Genomic DNA, 19,400 nt, shown 5'->3' with positions numbered 1-19,400 from the left:
CTGTTTTGAGTTTTAGCATAAGGGGGCAGTGTAAAATCACAAATAAATACATTTCCTCACTTCAAGCATTTCCCTGACATTATGTTCTTGCTTGATCTTGTTTTTTGGTTTAGCTATACCCCAATCCACCACACCGTATCAAGCAAAAATTGGAAGCTCACAATAAATTAAAATATATACCTATTAGACTGTGTTTTTAATGTCTACACCTACCCTTTACAAAAATAAAAAAAAACAGTAATTATTACAAAATGTAACAGTAAAAACAGTAATCATTTGTACAAAATGTGTTAAGAATTAAGCTATATTGATGTCTGCATGCCCAGTAGTTTTTGCTGTATCCCTTCTAGCCTTAACTGTAAAAGACCTCTGGTTAAAATGATTTGAGTCAGTTAAGGATGGAGCTATGGATTACAGAAAAGCTTTTAAAGACCCTAATGTTTGACTTTTTTTAACAAGAAAGAAAACAGGATCTGTGTTTGAGGGTCAAACAGTTCATGTGGCAATCTGAGTGTAATTGTGCTACAGTATATTAAGTACAATGTAGATTTTCAAGGTAAATAAAACATAATTGGATCATTGGAACACTATACTAATAATTTTACACAAACTACTTCATTTCAAGCAATGGTTGACAAATAAGTGCTACATCAGCATATAGCTTCGTTCTTGGCCCCTTATACTTTGTCTGAAGTAGTTTTTCTGACACTTCTTTAGCAAACATATTCTAATCTTCAATAAGCTCCAGCAATTAATTAATCTATTTTAACATGCTTCCTCTTTATGACCATGTCCTTTCGAGGAGGCTGCACACTAGAACAGTATGCTCTCTTATGAAATACAGAAGCTGTGCAGCTTTTAAATCGTGTTGCACATTTCACTAACCACACCCACAATATTAGTACAATGGAACTTCACTCATGTGCATTCATTTTTACGTAATGGATACCACCACAGATTCATTCACACTTTAAAACATATTCACGTGCAGTTTTCTAAATCTAGCAGTAAAAGAAATACAAACTACGTCTGGACTGCCAACATGGAGAGGCAGATTCTTCTCGTGATTCTCATTGTAGTTACAGGTAAATACTCACACTAAACAGTAGTAGACTTAAACAGTATTCCATCTTAATACGAAGGAACTGGTGTTATACATATTGAAATAATATTTGCAACATTTTATTGGAAAAAATAAATAAATCTTGATCATAATGTATAAAAATGCATTTCATTTCAGGTGTATTTGCAGATATTAATCCAAGAGAAGGACAAACTGATATAATCAAAGAAGAAGGAGAATTTGTGACACTGAGCTGCACATATGAAACTAACAGCAATGATATTTGGCTTTACTGGTACAGACAGCATGCGCATGGAGAACTTCAGTTTTTACTACTCAAAGGAGCCCGATCACAGAGCTATGAGAATATAGCAGACAAACGGTTTCGATCGACTACATCCCAGTCATCCACTGAACTCATTATTGAGAAAGCAGTTCTTTTAGATTCAGCTCTGTATTACTGTGCTCTTCGAGTAGCCCAGTGATACAAAATACCAGAGAAGCTTTACAAAAACTCAAATACACAATGTGCTTTGAACAAGCTTTAATCAAATTGCATCAAACCACAGTTTATTATTTTTTTTGAATACCACAGCTCTAAGAATTAGAATGTGGCAACACCTGTGAATTTGGGAGATTACGGCATGTAAAACACTTATTTGTTTTTGTAAATGTTATTTGAAGACTAGAAATCAGTCAGCACACACACACACACAATTTGACAAATTGTTGAGTAAAACATGTTCATCTATTTTATATTAGCATACTGAGTGTATACTTTTGTAATATTTTTATTTACTATATAATATATTACTAAAATACTGTACTTTATATACTGTAATTATATATTATACTATAGTTTCAGTTATATGAAAGATTATTATATTAATTTTGTGATTTTACAAGATGTGTATGGTTGTGTTGCACCATTTTATTTGCAGGTTCCAGAGCCTCAGAAGTCATCAGTCCAAAAAGTGAGAGAGAATTTGCTCTTGAGGGTGACAATGTGACACTCTCCTGTAACTACAGCGGTTCTGCTCGTGGTGTTCACTGGTATCGTCAGGATACAGGATCACCAACGCATATTGGAAGATTCATGACCAACAATTTAAGGCAATCCACCTTTTCCAAAAAGAAACATTAATCACGAAAAAAATGATATGAATCTGATCATCTCTTCTGCTGCAGTGTCTACTGTGTTCTGGGGCCCACAGTCACAGGAAAGAGAGTGGATGTCACTAACCACTCCCACTTTACAAACACACATCTGAATGCATGCATTCATTCAAACTGCAGTGTCTGTGAATAGTACCTTCTTTTTCATTCACATTAAATGCAGGGAATACCTCAAGTTCGTCATTTCAGTCTATTTCGTCTATTTCTGCAAACATGATTTGGATTAAAACAAAATAAATCACCCAGAATATTAACATGGACAGATGTCAGCTGCTAATTCTTATGACAGGTACTCGTTTTTTAAAGTGTCATTTATACACACACACACACTACTATTCAAAAGATAGATTTTTTTTTTTTTAAAGTAACAGTATTATTATTGTAACTTTATAGATTTCATTAAAATTCTTTAACTGGTATTTTATATTCTTTTTATTATAGGATGTTACCAATTTTTACATTATCATTCTAAAGCAAGATTCATTTTTGTAGGTGTATTTGCTGACAGCATCGTGCCAAAAGAAGAAGACATAAATAAAATCAGGAGAGAAGACGAATCTGTCACGCTGACCTGCAAATATAACAGCAAAAATAATGTTTTGCTTTACTGGTACAGACAGTATCCTAATAGTGAACTCCAGTATTTGTTATTTAAAAGTTCTCGCTCATCTGGTGAAGCGAATGCAACAGACAAGCGTTATAAGATAACTATATCTCCGACATCCACTTCACTGACCATCAACAACGCGAGTCTGTCAGATTCAGCTCTCTATTACTGTGCTCTAAAAGCAGGAGCCCAGTGACACAAAGTCCACAGACGCTGTACAAAAACGCACACATAATTAGTGTGCCAGTGATCCACCACAACTATGTGTCTTAAACCACAAGACAACAGGATGCGGTCACACCTGCTGAAACAAAAAAAAAAAAGAAGTGGCACCCCCAAGTTCTGTTGCTTAGGTCCACCTCTTTAGGCTTTCTCAAAACTTGTTGCTGTGAACTTAATTACATGAACATGAAACATTTACATATTGTTTGTTATACACTGTGAACTCCTGATTCTCATAACAGATACTTTTTTTTTTAAATGTGTGCTTTACATATGCATATGAATTTTGTGTATGTGCGTTTTAAAAGAAATTAATATTTATATTCAGCAAAGACGCTTTAAATTAATCAGTAGTGACGTTAATGACATATCAGTGAAAACAATGACAAAAGATTTCTATTTCAAATAGTTTTATATTTTAAATGGGTTTACATACATTGCAGTTTATGCATTATAACTTTAAGGGGAGGGGCTACTGAGACATATTAATTGAGTTAGAAAAAAACACTTTAGTAACGGTAACAGGTGTTGCAGATATATCATCCTAAACAATGGCACTCTTCGTTTTTATTTTGTTTTCTCTATCAGGTATGTGTTATGTTCCGGATTATGTTCCTGGCAGGATTTTAGTTTATTTCTTGCAAATTTGTTCGTTATCCACTTATTTAACAATATGCTTTTTTATATTTCTTTCTGCAGGCAGCATTTCTGGAAATGTCATCACACCGGTCCACGGTGTAGTATACGAAACAGAAAAGGACATTATAATTCTGTCCTGTAACTACTCCTCAGCAGCGAGTCTATATTGGTATCGCCAATATCCTGGATTGGCTCCTGAATTTCTTTTAGTCATTCTTCATGCTACCGGGAAAGTTTTGCAAAAGTCTAAAATCGTGGAACTAGATCCTCGATTCTCTGGAAAACTGAATAAAGAGAAAACCTACACGCATCTTGAAGTTTCCTCTGCTAAAGTGACAGACTCAGCGATGTACTACTGTGCCCTGGAGCCCACAGTGACAGGAAAGTATGCAACACTGTACAAAAACCCCCATCTACATAAAGGCTAAAGCATACCACAGAATTGCAGAAACGTTTCATTTAAAAGAAATCCCCAAATAAAATGCTAATTAATGTTTCTGATACACAATAATGTTTTATTGCTTACATTTTGAGAACTGAAAGCCGAGACTGCTTGTGCTGAAAAGCAGCTGTTCCACAAGGCTATTAAAATATACATACTAGCTTTGGGTGATATTTGGTAATACAATTCTATAATTTACTGCGCAAGATGTATATGGGTTGCCAAACTTTCCTTCGATGAAATTAGATAGGAGACATTAAAATGAGCTTTTTTCTTAGTTTAATTATGAAAGGCAAGTTTCTAAATTCTACAAAAAAAAAAAAAACTATTGAATTCTGCTCTTTCAAGAGATCAAATATTACTGTTACTAATAGAATAAACAAATGTAGTCTACCTATAGTTGTAGCTTGAGGTAGACTATTGATCAAATATGACAATTAAGAGTCGTTCTGGGGCAACTTCACAAAAATCAATAAGGTGCATGAAAAAAAAGAAAGGTACATATTGAACACAAATCAGATTTCGATTCCAATACCACAAGTGTTTTTGGTTTAGTGTTTCACAATTTCTGCCATTTATAAAATTATGTTAGGAGGCGGAGCTTATCACAGGCCTGTAGAGCACAGGCTCAGCAAACAGCATCACAGATCAACATGTTCACTTGTCTACTTATACTGCTAACTTTAACTCAAGGTAAAAACCTTACGTATTCATTATAATATTCTCATTTTAAATATTTAAATAATACATATACTGTATATTATTAATTTTATTTTTATTTTCCAGGAAACAGAGCTAAAGATGTAATCACCCCATACAGTGATGCAGTATTTTCCACTGAGACTGAGAGAGTCAAACTCTCTTGTAACTACACTGGTTCTGTTGAGAGTCTTCACTGGTATCGACAATATGAAGGTTCAGCACCACAGTTCCTCATCCTGGATTATTCAGGATATGTTACTCATGCAGATCCTCCAGTTCCTGGAATATCCATCAGTCCCAGAAAAGAAGAGAACAGTGTTGATCTGATCATCTCCTCTGCTGCTGAATCAGACTCTGCTCTGTATTTCTGTGCTCTGCAGCCCACAGTGACAGGAAACACTCAACACACCGTACAAGAACCTGAAACACTATTAAGTTGCAAATTTGCATCTTACATGTGAAGGCATATATTCAGAATTGCTCTCAAATTGTAATTTGCTTATGAATTACACTGAGCTTTGTATTCAAAATACAGATCAATTCATCATGTGCTAAACATGAAACAATTGGACAAGATTAATTTCTGGTGATGGAAGACAGTTTATTCTGATGTAAACTAGTATTATTTCCATTCTTAAAATATTATTATTATTATTATTATTATTATTATTATTATTATTATTATTATTATTATTATTATTATTATTATTATTAAAAATTTATAGCACCTTTCAAGAACCCAAAAACACTTTACAAAAATACAAGCAATTAAATAGTTTGAAGTTGGGAAAATATTTCTTGAAAGGTTTATTGAATTCATGTCCACTGTATAGTTAGAACAATTTTAATCTCCATTTTGAATGCATCAGTTCCCTCAGTTCCGTGATACATGTATATGTTTGTTATCTGCCACTAGGGGGTGAAGTTACAACAGAAACAATACCTAGTTTGTACTGAAAATGGTTTACACTGAAAATTCTAATGGCATTTTCTTTAAAGACAGAACACAAAAGGCAGAATTATCAAAAGATACCAAGCTTTGTATAACAGATCAAGTACAGAGCAAAAGAAACCCCTATTATTTGACTGTTGTCTTAGTTTTTAGTGTGGAAACTCGGAAGGTGGTCTAAAATATCAGAAACCCCACCCACATTTATAAATATATTTGAGAGATTTGCTTTCAACTTAAAATCATTAAGCATCCAGTATAATAGGCCTATAGTTCATTAATATATTTTTCATCATGGAGAGATGTGCTCTACTAATTCTTATAACAGTACCAGGTAAAGTACATTTCACTAGACTAGAATATACTAAGGATTCAAAATCGTGGTTAATCGTGCATTTAATTAATTTTCATTTCAATTATATGGCAGAGGGTTTATATTTTATAGCATAACACATTCTATTTTTTATAGAAGTACTGTAACAACAAACAAGACCAGGCTTAAATTTAACTTTCCTAAAGAATAATTTATTTTATAATTTATTTACAGGTATATTTGCTGACAGCATTGAATCAAGAGACAAGGACAATGTAATTCGTAAAGAAGGAGAGTCTGTGACACTGAGCTGCACTTATGATACAAGCAGCAACTATATTTTGCTTTACTGGTACAGACAGTATCCTGATAGAGAACCACAGTTTATACTGAGAAAAGGTGCTCGATCATACAGCAGCTCTGATATACCAGACCGTCGCTTTCAGTCGTCTACATCCCAAACATCCACTGATCTCACTATTAAGAGTGTCACTCTGTCAGATTCAGCTCTCTATTACTGTGCTCTGAGAGTAGGAGCCCAGTGATACAAAATGCCTGAGAGGCTTTACAAAAACTCACACCCAATAATTGCTTTGAACCATATTTGATCAACTAACTATCAAACCACAGCAGGATATGGTAACACCTGCTAGAATTTAACTAAGATAAATAAATATTACTATCACTGTGTCTGTTATTCAGTGCTCATGCCGAGAATTTAGATATTATAAAACACACAAATATTATTAATCTATATTAAAATATTATTAAAAATATAAATATCACTGACTCTATATTCTCAAAAAGAGATGTCAAAACAAAAAATAGTATCATTCTTTTTCGACCATACATTTTCAAACCGTTTAGTCTTTTAATTACACACACACTGATAAATGCTCACTATTAAATGAGACCAATGATGGAATATCACTATATAACTACTATAGGACTATTATTTTAAAATATGTTAATTAATGATATTTTTCAGATTCACAATTGTTTTATCTTTGAAAGACTCATGGATATGTTCAATAAGAGAATAAATGTTTGTCATGCCACCACTGGGGGGTGCTGTGTACACTAAAACATTTCAGAGATAATGCCTACATAAATCACAAATTAATTATCGTGTGCAAAGACCAACAGAAGATAATTCCTGTTGCCCTCTGCATTAGTATGATTTGGTGAAAATGTGCTTAAATGTAATGAAAGTGAATAATGCCAAAAAGCAGGTTCACATGTTTCCCCTAAAATTGTTATATTTACTGAATCAGTCATATTAGAACAGATTTTAAAGGTCTTAAGTGGTTTGTTTTTGCTCAATACACTTGATCAATAGATATCAATCAAGACACCATATATAATGCTGCAAGCACAAACCTCAATATTAAACATGAATATTCTTACTCAAACAGCGTATAATTGTTTAGCTTTGAATTATCCTAATAGTAGGAAAATAAGATACATTTTGCTTATAAAACTGAATTAGCATAGGAAAAGACTTGAACAAGAATCAATCTTGACATCTCAGTTGAAAAAAAAAAAAAAAAAAAAAAAAAGACAGAAGGTGGTCTAAACAAACCACACCCACACTACGGCTTCATAATATGTTACTACAATCATACATTTACCCTGAAACCCAACTTTATATACAGCAGCAAGCTAGTTATCATGGAGAGATGCTTTCTACTGATCCTCTTATCAGCACCAGGTATTAAACATAGATTCTGAGCAGATTCAAATAGAATTTACATAAAAATGTTTGCCCATGCTAATATTTTACTTATCTAAAATAATGGCATCACATTTGTTGAAGAAACTGTTTACTAGTGTGATTTTTATTCATATGTAAAGTGTTAGTATACGTGTAGAATCCAGCTGACCTGTTCAACTTCCGATTGTCTTGCAGGCGTTTTATCTGACAGCATTCAACCAAAGGAGAAAGAAACTACTATTTACAGAACAGAAGAAGAGCGTGTAACGCTGAGCTGTTCATACGAAGCCACTAGCACTTATATCTATCTCTACTGGTTCAGACAGTATCCGAACAGAGAACCAGAATATTTACTGTATAAAGGTGCCAGATCATTCAGTTATGAGAATATACCAGATCGCTTTCAGTCGTCTACATCCCAAACATCCACTGATCTCACTATTAAGAGTGTAACTCTGTCAGACTCAGCTCTCTATTACTGTGCTCTGAGAGTAGCAGCCCAGTCATACAAAATGCCTGAGAGGCTTTACAAAAACTCACATGAAGCTTTTTGCCTTTAAAAATGTATCAAATAAGAATTAGACCACAATTATATCTTCCGCAAACCACAAGACTTCTTTCACAAACACAATATAGTAACACCTGCTGCGAGAAAAGAACTGTGCTTAAGAGGAAAGTATAAAAAGATTACAACACCAATACTTTTTTCAAGACACTCCCACAAAAGAGATTCTAAAAAAGTAGTTAATTCTAAAATCCCTATTTGAACAAAGGAATAGTACATCCAAAAATGAAAATTAGATGAAAATGTACTTACCCTCATGCTATCCGTGATGAGTTATGTCCTTCATCGGAACAGATTTGAAGCAATTACATCACTTACTTACTAATAATTTGGCAGAAAATTCATCAGACTGAGACTCCAAACAGCTGAAAAAAAAACATCACAATTATTCAAAGGTATTCCACGTGACTTAAGTCCTGTAATGGATCAGCCAGGCTCTTCCACCAACCAACCACCGCCCAGCTCACCCACCAGCCAACCACAACACTCACAGTCCCCAAAATTCTGATCAGCTGCACCTCATCAAGAGCCAATCAAGTCACAGTACAAAAGAAAGAAAGAAAGAAAGAAAGAAAGAAAGAAAGAAAGAAAGAAAGAAAGAAAGAAAGAAAGAAAGAAAGAAAGAAAGAAAGAAAGAAAGAAAGAAAGAAAGAAAGAAAGAAAGAAAGAAAGAAAGAAAGAAAGAAAGAAAGAAAGAAAGAAAGAAAGAAAGAAAGAAAGAAAGAAAGAAAGAAAGAAAGAAAAGAAAGAAAGAAAGAAAGAAAGAAAGAAAGAAAGAAAGAAAGAAAGAAAGAAAGAAAGAAAGAAAGAAAGAAAGAAAGAAAGAAAGAAAGACTGATGTGTGCTCCAGTCATCTCTGTGTCTGGTTTCCTGTCTTCCGGTGTCTGTCAAATGGAAAGTTAAATGCAAGCCAGTCAAAGGGAAATTCTTCAGGTGTTTTACTCACCTCTGATTTCTGCTACTCTACTCACTTCACTGTCCTATCCACTTCAGTAACAAGTCCATCAATTAACTTCTTTTGTGGCCAAAAGCTGCGCATCTCTAAAAGCCAGATTTAGTATTAAGAGGTTTTAACTTCAAACTGTTGCTTCACCCTAAAATATAGTCCTCTATACACTGACTTGTCCTGCCAAACTAAGTAAGATGTACTAGCGTTTTATAAAATTTGCACTTTTCTAAACATTGAAGAAGGCGATAGATTAAACTTATAAAAAATAAAACACAAATCACACTTTTACAGCAGATTATCTGAATATAAAGTCTGTATCTTTAAGTGGAAGTGCTAGACAAGGATTGAATCTTACTTCAGTAACTGACCTGCCTTTGAAATAAACAACATCCTGAAAATTATGCTTTTTGGTTTTTATTTAGTATTAATTTCAACTTAAATATTCCTATCTGCAGGTGTGAGTTTTGGAAATGTCATCACAGCAGTCCAAACTGAAGTGTTTGGGACAGAGGAGGACAAAAGGACTCAGGAAACAGGAATGATACTGTGCAAAAACACATCCTATACCTGCAGATACAATGAACATTTGAGATATTACATTACTTTAAAAATAACAAGTGCGAGCAGATTTAGGTATCGATCCTGTGTTTTCTAAGAGGGTTCTGTCAAAAGGAGGAGCTTAAGACCGGTCTGCTGTGAAACAGATTAGTTGAGTGATAATCAGCATCAGATCACTGAGACAAGCAGAGACTACCATCATGTTCACTTGTGTGCTTCTACTGCTGACTTTAACTCAAGGTCAATTCTTACATGTTTCATTACATCTCAATGCCTAAACATTTTAAACATGCTTAAAGAAGCTTTCTTTTCCAGGAAACAGAGCTAAAGATGTAATCACCCCATACAGTGATGCAGTATTTTCCACTGAGACTGAGAGCGTCAAACTCTCTTGTAACTACACTGGTTCTGTTGATGCTCTTCACTGGTATCGACAATATGAAGGTTCAGCTCCACAGTTCCTCATCCTGGATTATTCAGGATATGTTACTCATGCAGATCCTCCAGTTCCTGGAATATCCATCAGTCCCAGAAAAGAAGATAACAGTGTTGATCTGATCATCTCCTCTGCTGCTGAATCAGACTCTGCTCTGTATTTCTGTGCTCTGCAGCCCACAGTGACAGGAAACACTCAACACACCGTACAAGAACCTCACTGACTCTATATTCTCAAAAAGAGATGTCAAAACTAAAAATAGTATCCACACAGAGGAATATTACATTCAAATATACATTTTTCACCTTTTTAGTATTTCTTACTTATATGTAATGTATTCTGATTGTTGAATGACACCACTGATCAAGTATTACTGTATAACTAGAACTATTATTTGAAAATATATTAATAAAAAAATGAACGTTTATAAATCTTTACATTTTTCAGATGTTATATCTTTGATAGACTGTTGGCTGTGGATGTTGTCAATGGAAGACTAAATGTTTGTCACACCACCACCGGAGGGTGCTCTGTACATTAAAATATTCATATGTGCAAGGAACAACAGAAGATGGTTTCTATTGCTTTCTGTGTTTGTGTGATTCGGTGAAGCTGTCGTGAAAATGTTGTGAAAACTAATAATTCAAAACAGCAGACATGACAGGAATGAATAGTTTTGTAACAGATTTCAAAGGGCCTAAACAGGTTTTCTTCTTCATAAAATGCACTGGATCAATAGATATTATTCAACACTCAATATATAATGTCATCAGCACAAACCTCAATATTAAAATTAATATTCAAAGTTTTTTGGCATGTCTTAATAAACCTTTCTACAAAATAGATTTTTTTAATGCTAAAATCCCTTTTTGCCAGCGTGTGAACATAGGTATTTTACAATTAAACTGCATCATTTGTTTTTTTAAATAGTAGACCCAAAACCAGAATATTCTCATTCAGATGCATCTTTTTATATCATCTTCAAATATGACTTCAAACATGACACAGTTATGCGTTTACACTTACATTGCCAATTAACATCATACATATATAAACTACAGTCTTGCAAAACAAATATTTGTTACAAAGATTTGCATTAAGTTTTTTATTAGACATAAAATGGATGTTAATTGTCAATATTAAAGATTTGTATTGCTTGAAACAAAAAGGCGTATCATCAACTCTTCAAAAGTACTTCTGCCGTTTTAATTTAGTTTAAGAGGAGGAGTTTGGTTGAGACATCATCTGTGTTTTCCAAGAACATCTTGTGCTGATCTACAACTTGATTATGATCAACATGGTGCTCTGTTTAACTGCTTTGATTTGTTCTATTATATGTAAGTATTCCACTTATTTGGTTTTGCCATCATTTTGTAATTGTAATCATTTGCGTTGGTTCAGTTTTATGTACACTGCATTTCTATGAATTCAATCTTTAACTCTTGATTTTGAAGGTGGCAGTTTTGCAAATATCACACCAGTCCAGACTGAGGTTTATGAGAAAGAGGGAGAAAATGTTACTCTGTCCTGTAGCTACTCCTCAGCAACCTCACTGCAGTGGTATCGACAATATCCCGGATCAGCTCCTGAGTTTCTTTTGGATATATTACATATTTCAGGAAAAGTTTCACAAAAGTCTGAAATTGTGGATCGAGATCCTCGATTCTTTGGGAAAGTGAATGAAGAGAAAACCCACGTGATTCTGGAGATCTCCTCTGCTAAACTGAAAGACTCTGCTCTGTATTACTGTGCCATGGTGCCCACAGTGACAGGAAACACAAGATCACTGTACAAAAACCTGACACACAGCAACAGAAGAATGTACCAAGCATGTCTTCTAAACAGATTTGAAGTAAAACAATTATACATATAAACATAAATCTGATCCAGAATTACTTTTGATTTGAAATACTTTTTTGATTTGGAATCTGCATGCAAAATACAGATGCACACTCTTGAATACAATGCACTGGCAATGTTACATTAATGACTATTAAAATGTGGACTATAGTTAATATCTCTAGTGACTAAATATCTCACTTTATTCGTGCTCTTCAGTCATAGTCTTCGTAGAAGCCAATATAGAGTAAACCTGGGAAAATATTTCAGACATGTCTTTTAACGATTATCTTCCACTAATTTGTTGGAAGTATATTTGCAAATGTATTTCTCTATTATGAAAGGGGTGAAGTTGCAGCGGAAACAATACATTCTGTTTGAACTGAGCAAATAATGTTGAACTTTACTTTCCCTACACACAGCATGCAGAGACAGTAACTCTGAGCTTTATATAACAGATCAAGAGGAAATCATGTTAGCTGACACTTATCTCTAAATGAGGAAATGTTTCATGAGGAAAGACAGGAGGTGGTCTAAACATCAGAAACTACACCCACATTTACAGACATTAGAGTTGCTCAAATGACTCTACATCACATTCATACATTTATCTTTAACTTCAGATCATTAGGCATATATATTTTGGTTTATTCTATTAGCAAATTTCTCACCATGGAAATAAATATTTTGCTTCTTTTTCTTTTAACAATTCCAGGTAAAGTGCACTTCATTTATCAGCACTTAACTTAAAATATATTGTGGATTCAAAGTGTTTATTACATGTATATTTATTTATAGACGTTAAATTAGTATTCTGACATCATATATTGTTGTACTGTAACAACAGAAAGAGCAGGGCTTTCATTCAGCTTTTACTAAACATATTTTATTCTCTTGCAGGTATATTTGGTGATAGCATTGAACCAAAACAAAAAGAAAATATAATAATGAATGAAGGAGAGTCTGTGACAATGAGCTGCACTTATGATACAAGCAGCAATAATGTTTATCTTTACTGGTACAGACAGTATCCTGATAGAGAACCACAGTTTATACTGTATAAAGGTGCTCGATCATACAGCGGCTCTGATATACCAGACCGTCGCTTTCAGTCGACTACATCCCAAACATCCACTGATCTCACTATTAAGAGTGTCACTCTGTCAGATTCAGCTCTCTATTACTGTGCTCTGAGAGTAGGAGCCCAGTGATACAAAATGCCTGAGAGGCTTTACAAAAACTCAAACACAATAATTGCTTTGAACAGCATTTAATCCACTAAAAATCAAACCACAGTTTTTCTTTATGTGAGCCACAAAGTCTCTGTGAATAACAGGGTGGTAACACCTGCTAAAACTTATCTGAAACTATTAAAATAAAGTTTTGTTGGTTAACTTTTTTTATGAAAATCTTACTGATGGTGATTCATAAATGATAAATTGCCCATTTGCTTCACTGACCTGTCCTGCCAAACTGAGTAAGATGTAGTAGTGTTTTATACAATTTAGCACTTTTCTAAACATTGTTTGAAGAATTTAAATTATAAAAGTGTCAGGATTTTATCATTTGTGCTTACTGTCGTCTTATTTTATATAAATATTAATTTATTTAAATATTAATTTAACATGGGAAATGTCATCACAGCAGTCCAAACTGAAGTGTTTGGGACAGAGGAGGACAAAAGGACTGAAACAGGAAACAGGAATGATACTGTGTAAAAACACATCCTATACCTGCAGATACAATGAACATTTGAGATATTACATTACTTTAAAAATAACAAGTGCGAGCAGATTTAGGTATCGATCCTGTGTTTTCTAAGAGGGTTCTGTCAAAAGGAGGAGCTTAAGACCGGTCTGCTGTGAAACAGATTAGTTGAGTGATAATCAGCATCAGATCACTGAGACAAGCAGAGACTACCATCATGTTCACTTGTGTGCTTCTACTGCTGACTTTAACTCAAGGTCAATTCTTACTTGTTTCATTACATCTCAATGCCTAAACATTTTAAACATGCTTAAATAAGCTTTCTTTTCCAGGAAACAGAGCTAAAGATGTAATCACCCCATACAGTGATGCAGTATTTTCCACTGAGACTGAGAGCGTCAAACTCTCTTGTAACTACACTGGTTCTGTTGATGCTCTTCACTGGTATCGACAATATGAAGGTTCAGCACCACAGTTCCTCATCCTGGATTATTCAGGATATGTTACTCATGCAGATCCTCCAGTTCCTGGAATATCCATCAGTCCCAGAAAAGAAGAGAACAGTGTTGATCTGATCATCTCCTCTGCTGCTGAATCAGACTCTGCTCTGTATTTCTGTGCTCTGAGGCCCACAGTGACAGGAAACACTCAACACACCGTACAAGAACCTCACTGACTCTATATTCTCAAAAAGAGATGTCAAAACAAAAAATAGTATCCACACGGAGTAATGTTACGTTCACATTTAGTATACACTTTCCAGCATTATATGTATATATATTGATTAATAATTGCTTATTATTGATTGAGATCATATCATTATATAGGCTATATTGCCAGATTTTTCCTCATGTATGAAAACATTAAAAAAGTCTACATTTATAATCCTAATATTTTCAGATTCACACATACACTATCCTTGTTAGACTGGTGGAATAAATCACACCACCACTGGGGGGTGCTGTGTACATTAAAAAAAGTTTAGACAGGATGCCTATGAGAGGATAACTACATCAAAAATTAATGTGCATTCATTTACAGGAACAACAAAAGTCTGCCACTTTGCCCCCTGCATTCATGTGTAATCTGGTAAAACTAATATTAATTGTCATGACAATTCATATTTTTTTTTTATTCCCCTCACAAAATGCAGTTGACCCATAATTTATATAGACATCAATCAGCACACCCCAACACTACACTGCAAATATAATGCCACAGGCACAAACTGCACTTTTTTTTGTTTATGATTCTTACAGTAACATATTAAACATAGGCTAATCGGTCACACTTGTTGATAAAATGAATTAGTGAAGGAAGAAACATAACATCAATATAAGCATAATTATTTTTTATTTATTATACACTGATTGAAAATGCAATCTTACAATATTAGCATTCAATAGATTAAGATAGAGATCGATTTTTCTTTGTGTTTCTACTTAATTATTCTTGATTTAATTATATTTTAATTTTAATTAATATTTTACTGTTACTGTTTTTTTGTAATTATTACTGGAAAATTGTTTCTACACCATTTGTTTCAGTCTACTAACTATGTTCAGAAACTCTTGGTCAGACAGGAATTTTTTTTTTCTTACTCAGACTTTTCTTCTGGATTGTAAAAATCATCAAAATAGCCCTCAGCGGCTCTGAGCATCTGAACCACAGCATTCAGAAGCAGTATGTCAGTTTGAGAGTCTATTTCCAGTTCTTGGTAGTAGTTTTTCACTGGGACCACAGCAGACAGAGAAACTCCAAGCTTAGTGCTGATCTCCTGCATCTGTCACAAAGTAATTCATCAAGACAACATGTGAAACAAACACATTACATAATACTTAGGCTACTACAAAGTTCTGTACATTCATTCATACCATTGTGTTGATATAGTGGCTCTGGTAGACATTTTTCACGTCTTCTGCCACTAAAGGACAGGCCTCATCCACCTTAGTAAGCAGAACCAGCTGAGGAATAGCTGAAGTAAAGAACAACACTTTATATGCTATCACATCACAGAGACCACCATCCTATCCTACCCAGTGAATAAAGATTCATGTTAGTTGTACACTCAAACCCCACAAGAGGTTCTATGGAGCACGGAATTTAAAGGGACAGTCCATCACAACAATCCTGTAATTATTTAGTCACTGTTATGTCATTCCAAACCTCTGTGTATTTCTTTCAACTGCTTATAACAAAAGAAGATCATTTAGAACAATGTATAAGTGTACTGAAGACTGAATTTCCATAATTTAATCTGTATAACACACTCATGTCAACTGAAATTAATTCAAATCTGTTCAAAATTGTTACGCACATAGATGGTTGGCTTTCTTTCGAAAAGCCACAAACTTCTCAATCATTTTGTCAGGCAGGAGCTTGACTCTGCTGATGTCAATCACGTAAACCACACAGTGAATCTTGTCCTTCAAGCCAGGAGATTTATTGAAATGAGGGGAGCCTGGCTGTATAGGCACTAATGGGTTAAACTAAAAAAGGAGAAAGACAGAATTTTTAAATCGTTAAGAAAGAAAATATTGAATAAAAGTTGACATTGCAGACCTATTAACGACTAAGTTTACACTGTAAGTTCTCACCTGATACTTGTCTTGAACGTGACCTTTCAAAATACTGGTAAAATCCTCTACATCTAGACCAGAGTTTTCACCGTCCTCCAGACCCATCGAGTCACACAGAGTAAAGGGGACATGGGTGACACTGTTGCTTGGCTTGATGTAGTAGGTACGGAACTACATGAAACAAATATTTAGCAATCATTTCCAGTATACACTTAGACTAGTTATATTATAATTGCACAACTGTATAATTAGTCACAATTCTCACAAAATATCTGACACTGTAAAACATCAGAAGATAATAAGGACGCATGTCTACCTGAGTAGTCAAACTGGTGCCAGCAATGCCAGTGTTAGCCTGAATGCTCACATAACCTTTGAACACAGAGTTGATGGAGTTGAAGAAGCTTGATTTCCCAGCTCCTACTGGACCCACCAAAAGAATCCGAGCCTGTTTGACTGAGTTAACAGAAGGCTTCCAGCTAGAGATGGTGCTCAAGTGTGCCTGTCTCTTCCTAAAACATTAATTAATTACCATTAGCAAATTCCTTAAAGAGTTAGTTCACCCAAAAAGGAAAATTAGCAATTAGATTAGTCTCCTCTTAGAATAATCCTCAGACAATTTTCTTTATAAGTCCTTGTTTTGTGCTTCTAATATGTGACCTGCATTTTTTTTTGTCCTCCACATTCATCGCTAATCATGAAACTCGTCTTACATAATCTGCCAGAACTGCTATGGAAGGTTTTTTTTTAACAGATAATGCACAGATAATGCATATACAATGGCACTGATAAATGGAAATAGATCAATATTAAGGAAGGTACATACAACATCAATGCAAAATATCAATAAATTTGCATATATTCTGAGAAAGAAAGAAAAAGAACAAGTTTGTAGGAAGTGCTGGTAATGCATTTTATTCATCCTCAGGAGCCACGTGAAGGACGTTTTATCACAGATACGTCTACTTTATTTAATGTCTTCCAAAATGTAACAGCAAACACTTTTTTTTAGTCCCATGGAAAAGCTTGAAGGAGTCGTGTTTGGTGCTTGCACATCAGTGTCATTAATCTATAATTTCCTGATTTTAGCCATTACTCATGGGTAAGGTTAGGTTTAGGTATAGAGATATGGTCAAAATAAAGGTTTTGAATTAATATCAGGATGTGCGTGTGTGTGTGTGTTCACTGATCTGTGTGCGCACATGAATGGGTTAAATGCAGAGCAAAATTTCCAAGTATGAGTCACCATACTTGGCCATACGTCACTTCACACTTTTAATTGGTTATCGCTAAATAATGAGTTCAGTTTACAGAAGATAGTGCATTTGGTTTGCTTTACTCACTCAGAGTTCCACTGCACATTTCTCCATGGTTTCTCCATAAGTCCTCTGCTATCTAGGGAGAATTTAGTCCAGAATACAAGTTACTCACAAAACCTTTACATTGAGTAAATTACCCTCTCAGCAATTATCTGAAAACAATACAAACCCTCCACTCTGTACACCTCACATTCTGCCAGCTGTAAGTTATTCCCATGCATCTTCTGTGGAACAAACTGGTATGTTCCTGGATTACTGTGGACAGTGGCTGTATTATTGTGAAGAAACACTAAAGAGCCAAAGTTTGGACCATTGTCAGTAAAAGCGTACTGGGGATTTCCACTGACAACACGCAGAGGATCCTCTTTCATTTCTTTGTCATTAAAGCTAAAGAGAAAAGCTTTGTCATCCGCAGTATTTTGGTTGGTTTGGCGGAAATCCTTGCTAGTGAAAGCTCCAAAAACGTATCCAGCCTTATTGTAAGCTACAATGACAGTTGGTCCCTGCATATTGCACTTTTGGTGAAATGCAGCAGCAGTGAACCCATGCACACTGGCTTTGAACAGCAGGCAGAGGTTAGCATGGTTGAGCAATGAGCAGAGCTTATTCTTCTGCCATTTATTCAAGCTTGATGTCACAGTGCTCATAGTGATCTGAAAAACATCCAACCATTACATTTTAAAACATGCTGCAGTAATGAATGAAACGTAAGTGTCACTTTAAAAGTGTTTTGAAATATATGTAGACTTGTATGTAGACATCATATAGACATAGATTACCGCCTCCACCCAAATACACGTGCGAGGATCCAAGGAACGCAAATATTCACGTTACATTAAGTATGCAAAACAAAACGTAATGAAAAAAAAAACATATGAAATCAACTCACCTCCGAACAAATGTTTGCTTGCGTTCACTCTGTACTCGGAAAAAGAATGCTTTCACTTTCGTTTTCGCAAAAACGCAACTTATCTTGTGCCAAAAATATGACTCACCACTAGAAGTATGCAGTGGTGGCACAGGTACTGCCAGCTGCAGAAAATCACTTACAGAGCAAACTCCTTCAATTATTGATATTAGGAATAACGCCTTTGGCAGATTAGATGATTAACTTGTATACTTCATGTAACACAAAAAAAGAGACTGATCAAAGTCAAACTGATATCTGGGAACACACTTGGCAGAGTAACGCGTGCCAAGCTGAGAAATATCTGAGAGTACTTACAGCAACGACAGCAGGGACGTCGTGTGTCCCGTATTTTCTTTTGCCAGTTTATTATCAGAACTAGACACGTCCAGTTCGCAAATAATTAACTCTTTGTTTTATACAGCCCTTGATGCGAAAGGTGTGGTGGAAAACAAAGATGCCTTATCAGATAAAGCTGTCGTATGACTTCAGTACAACTGAATACGGGGTAAAGGTTGCAAGAACTTCTGGGACGTTGTTGTCACGTGACGGGTGAACGAACGCACGAAGGAGATAAAAGCTCAATAAAAATAGTTTTTGTTTTTAATGAATCCACAATTAGGGTAAATACAGGGGCGCGATGTTCCTGCTCTAAATGTACGTGTAAAATACACGGGCTGCGCTTGCGCAGACGATGACGCCGTATTTGAAGGA

The 19,400-nt window shown here is 34.9% G+C and overlaps 1 protein-coding gene and 6 gene segments (V, D, J or C); 6 read left to right on the top strand and 1 right to left on the bottom strand.

Annotated features, from left to right (window-relative positions):
• The first annotated feature begins 928 nt into the window (after positions 1-928).
• Positions 929-1,741, top strand: LOC122355584. The segment is given in 2 exon segments: positions 929-1,085; positions 1,241-1,741. Coding segments are annotated over 2 exon segments (351 nt in total).
• A 1,335-nt stretch (positions 1,742-3,076) lies between these two features.
• Positions 3,077-4,205, top strand: LOC122355552. The segment is given in 2 exon segments: positions 3,077-3,656; positions 3,768-4,205. Coding segments are annotated over 2 exon segments (405 nt in total).
• Positions 4,206-4,705: 500 nt separating this feature from the next.
• On the top strand, positions 4,706-5,312 carry LOC122327073. The segment is given in 2 exon segments: positions 4,706-4,842; positions 4,936-5,312. Coding segments are annotated over 2 exon segments (417 nt in total).
• A 681-nt stretch (positions 5,313-5,993) lies between these two features.
• LOC122327065 lies at positions 5,994-6,658 on the top strand. The segment is given in 2 exon segments: positions 5,994-6,134; positions 6,348-6,658. Coding segments are annotated over 2 exon segments (351 nt in total).
• Positions 6,659-9,811: 3,153 nt separating this feature from the next.
• LOC122324462 lies at positions 9,812-10,836 on the top strand. The segment is given in 2 exon segments: positions 9,812-10,139; positions 10,215-10,836. Coding segments are annotated over 2 exon segments (384 nt in total).
• Positions 10,837-13,409: 2,573 nt separating this feature from the next.
• LOC122356645 lies at positions 13,410-15,082 on the top strand. The segment is given in 2 exon segments: positions 13,410-14,138; positions 14,214-15,082. Coding segments are annotated over 2 exon segments (384 nt in total).
• A 135-nt stretch (positions 15,083-15,217) lies between these two features.
• Positions 15,218-19,052, bottom strand: LOC122356618 (interferon-induced protein 44-like). Its single transcript, XM_043255548.1, has 8 exons — positions 18,669-19,052; positions 17,949-18,432; positions 17,804-17,855; positions 16,777-16,972; positions 16,479-16,631; positions 16,199-16,370; positions 15,756-15,856; positions 15,218-15,664 (listed from the first exon to the last, which is right to left on the bottom strand). The coding sequence occupies exons 2-8, from the start codon at positions 18,424-18,426 to the stop codon at positions 15,479-15,481; spliced, it is 1,338 nt and encodes a 445-aa protein (XP_043111483.1). The 5' UTR covers positions 18,427-18,432; positions 18,669-19,052; the 3' UTR covers positions 15,218-15,478.
• Between the last annotated feature and the right edge of the window lie 348 nt (positions 19,053-19,400).

Source organism: Puntigrus tetrazona, chromosome 2, assembly GCF_018831695.1.
Source record: "Puntigrus tetrazona isolate hp1 chromosome 2, ASM1883169v1, whole genome shotgun sequence".
Classification (NCBI taxonomy): domain Eukaryota; kingdom Metazoa; phylum Chordata; class Actinopteri; order Cypriniformes; family Cyprinidae; genus Puntigrus; species Puntigrus tetrazona.
This window is presented reverse-complemented; position numbering and strand designations above follow the sequence as displayed.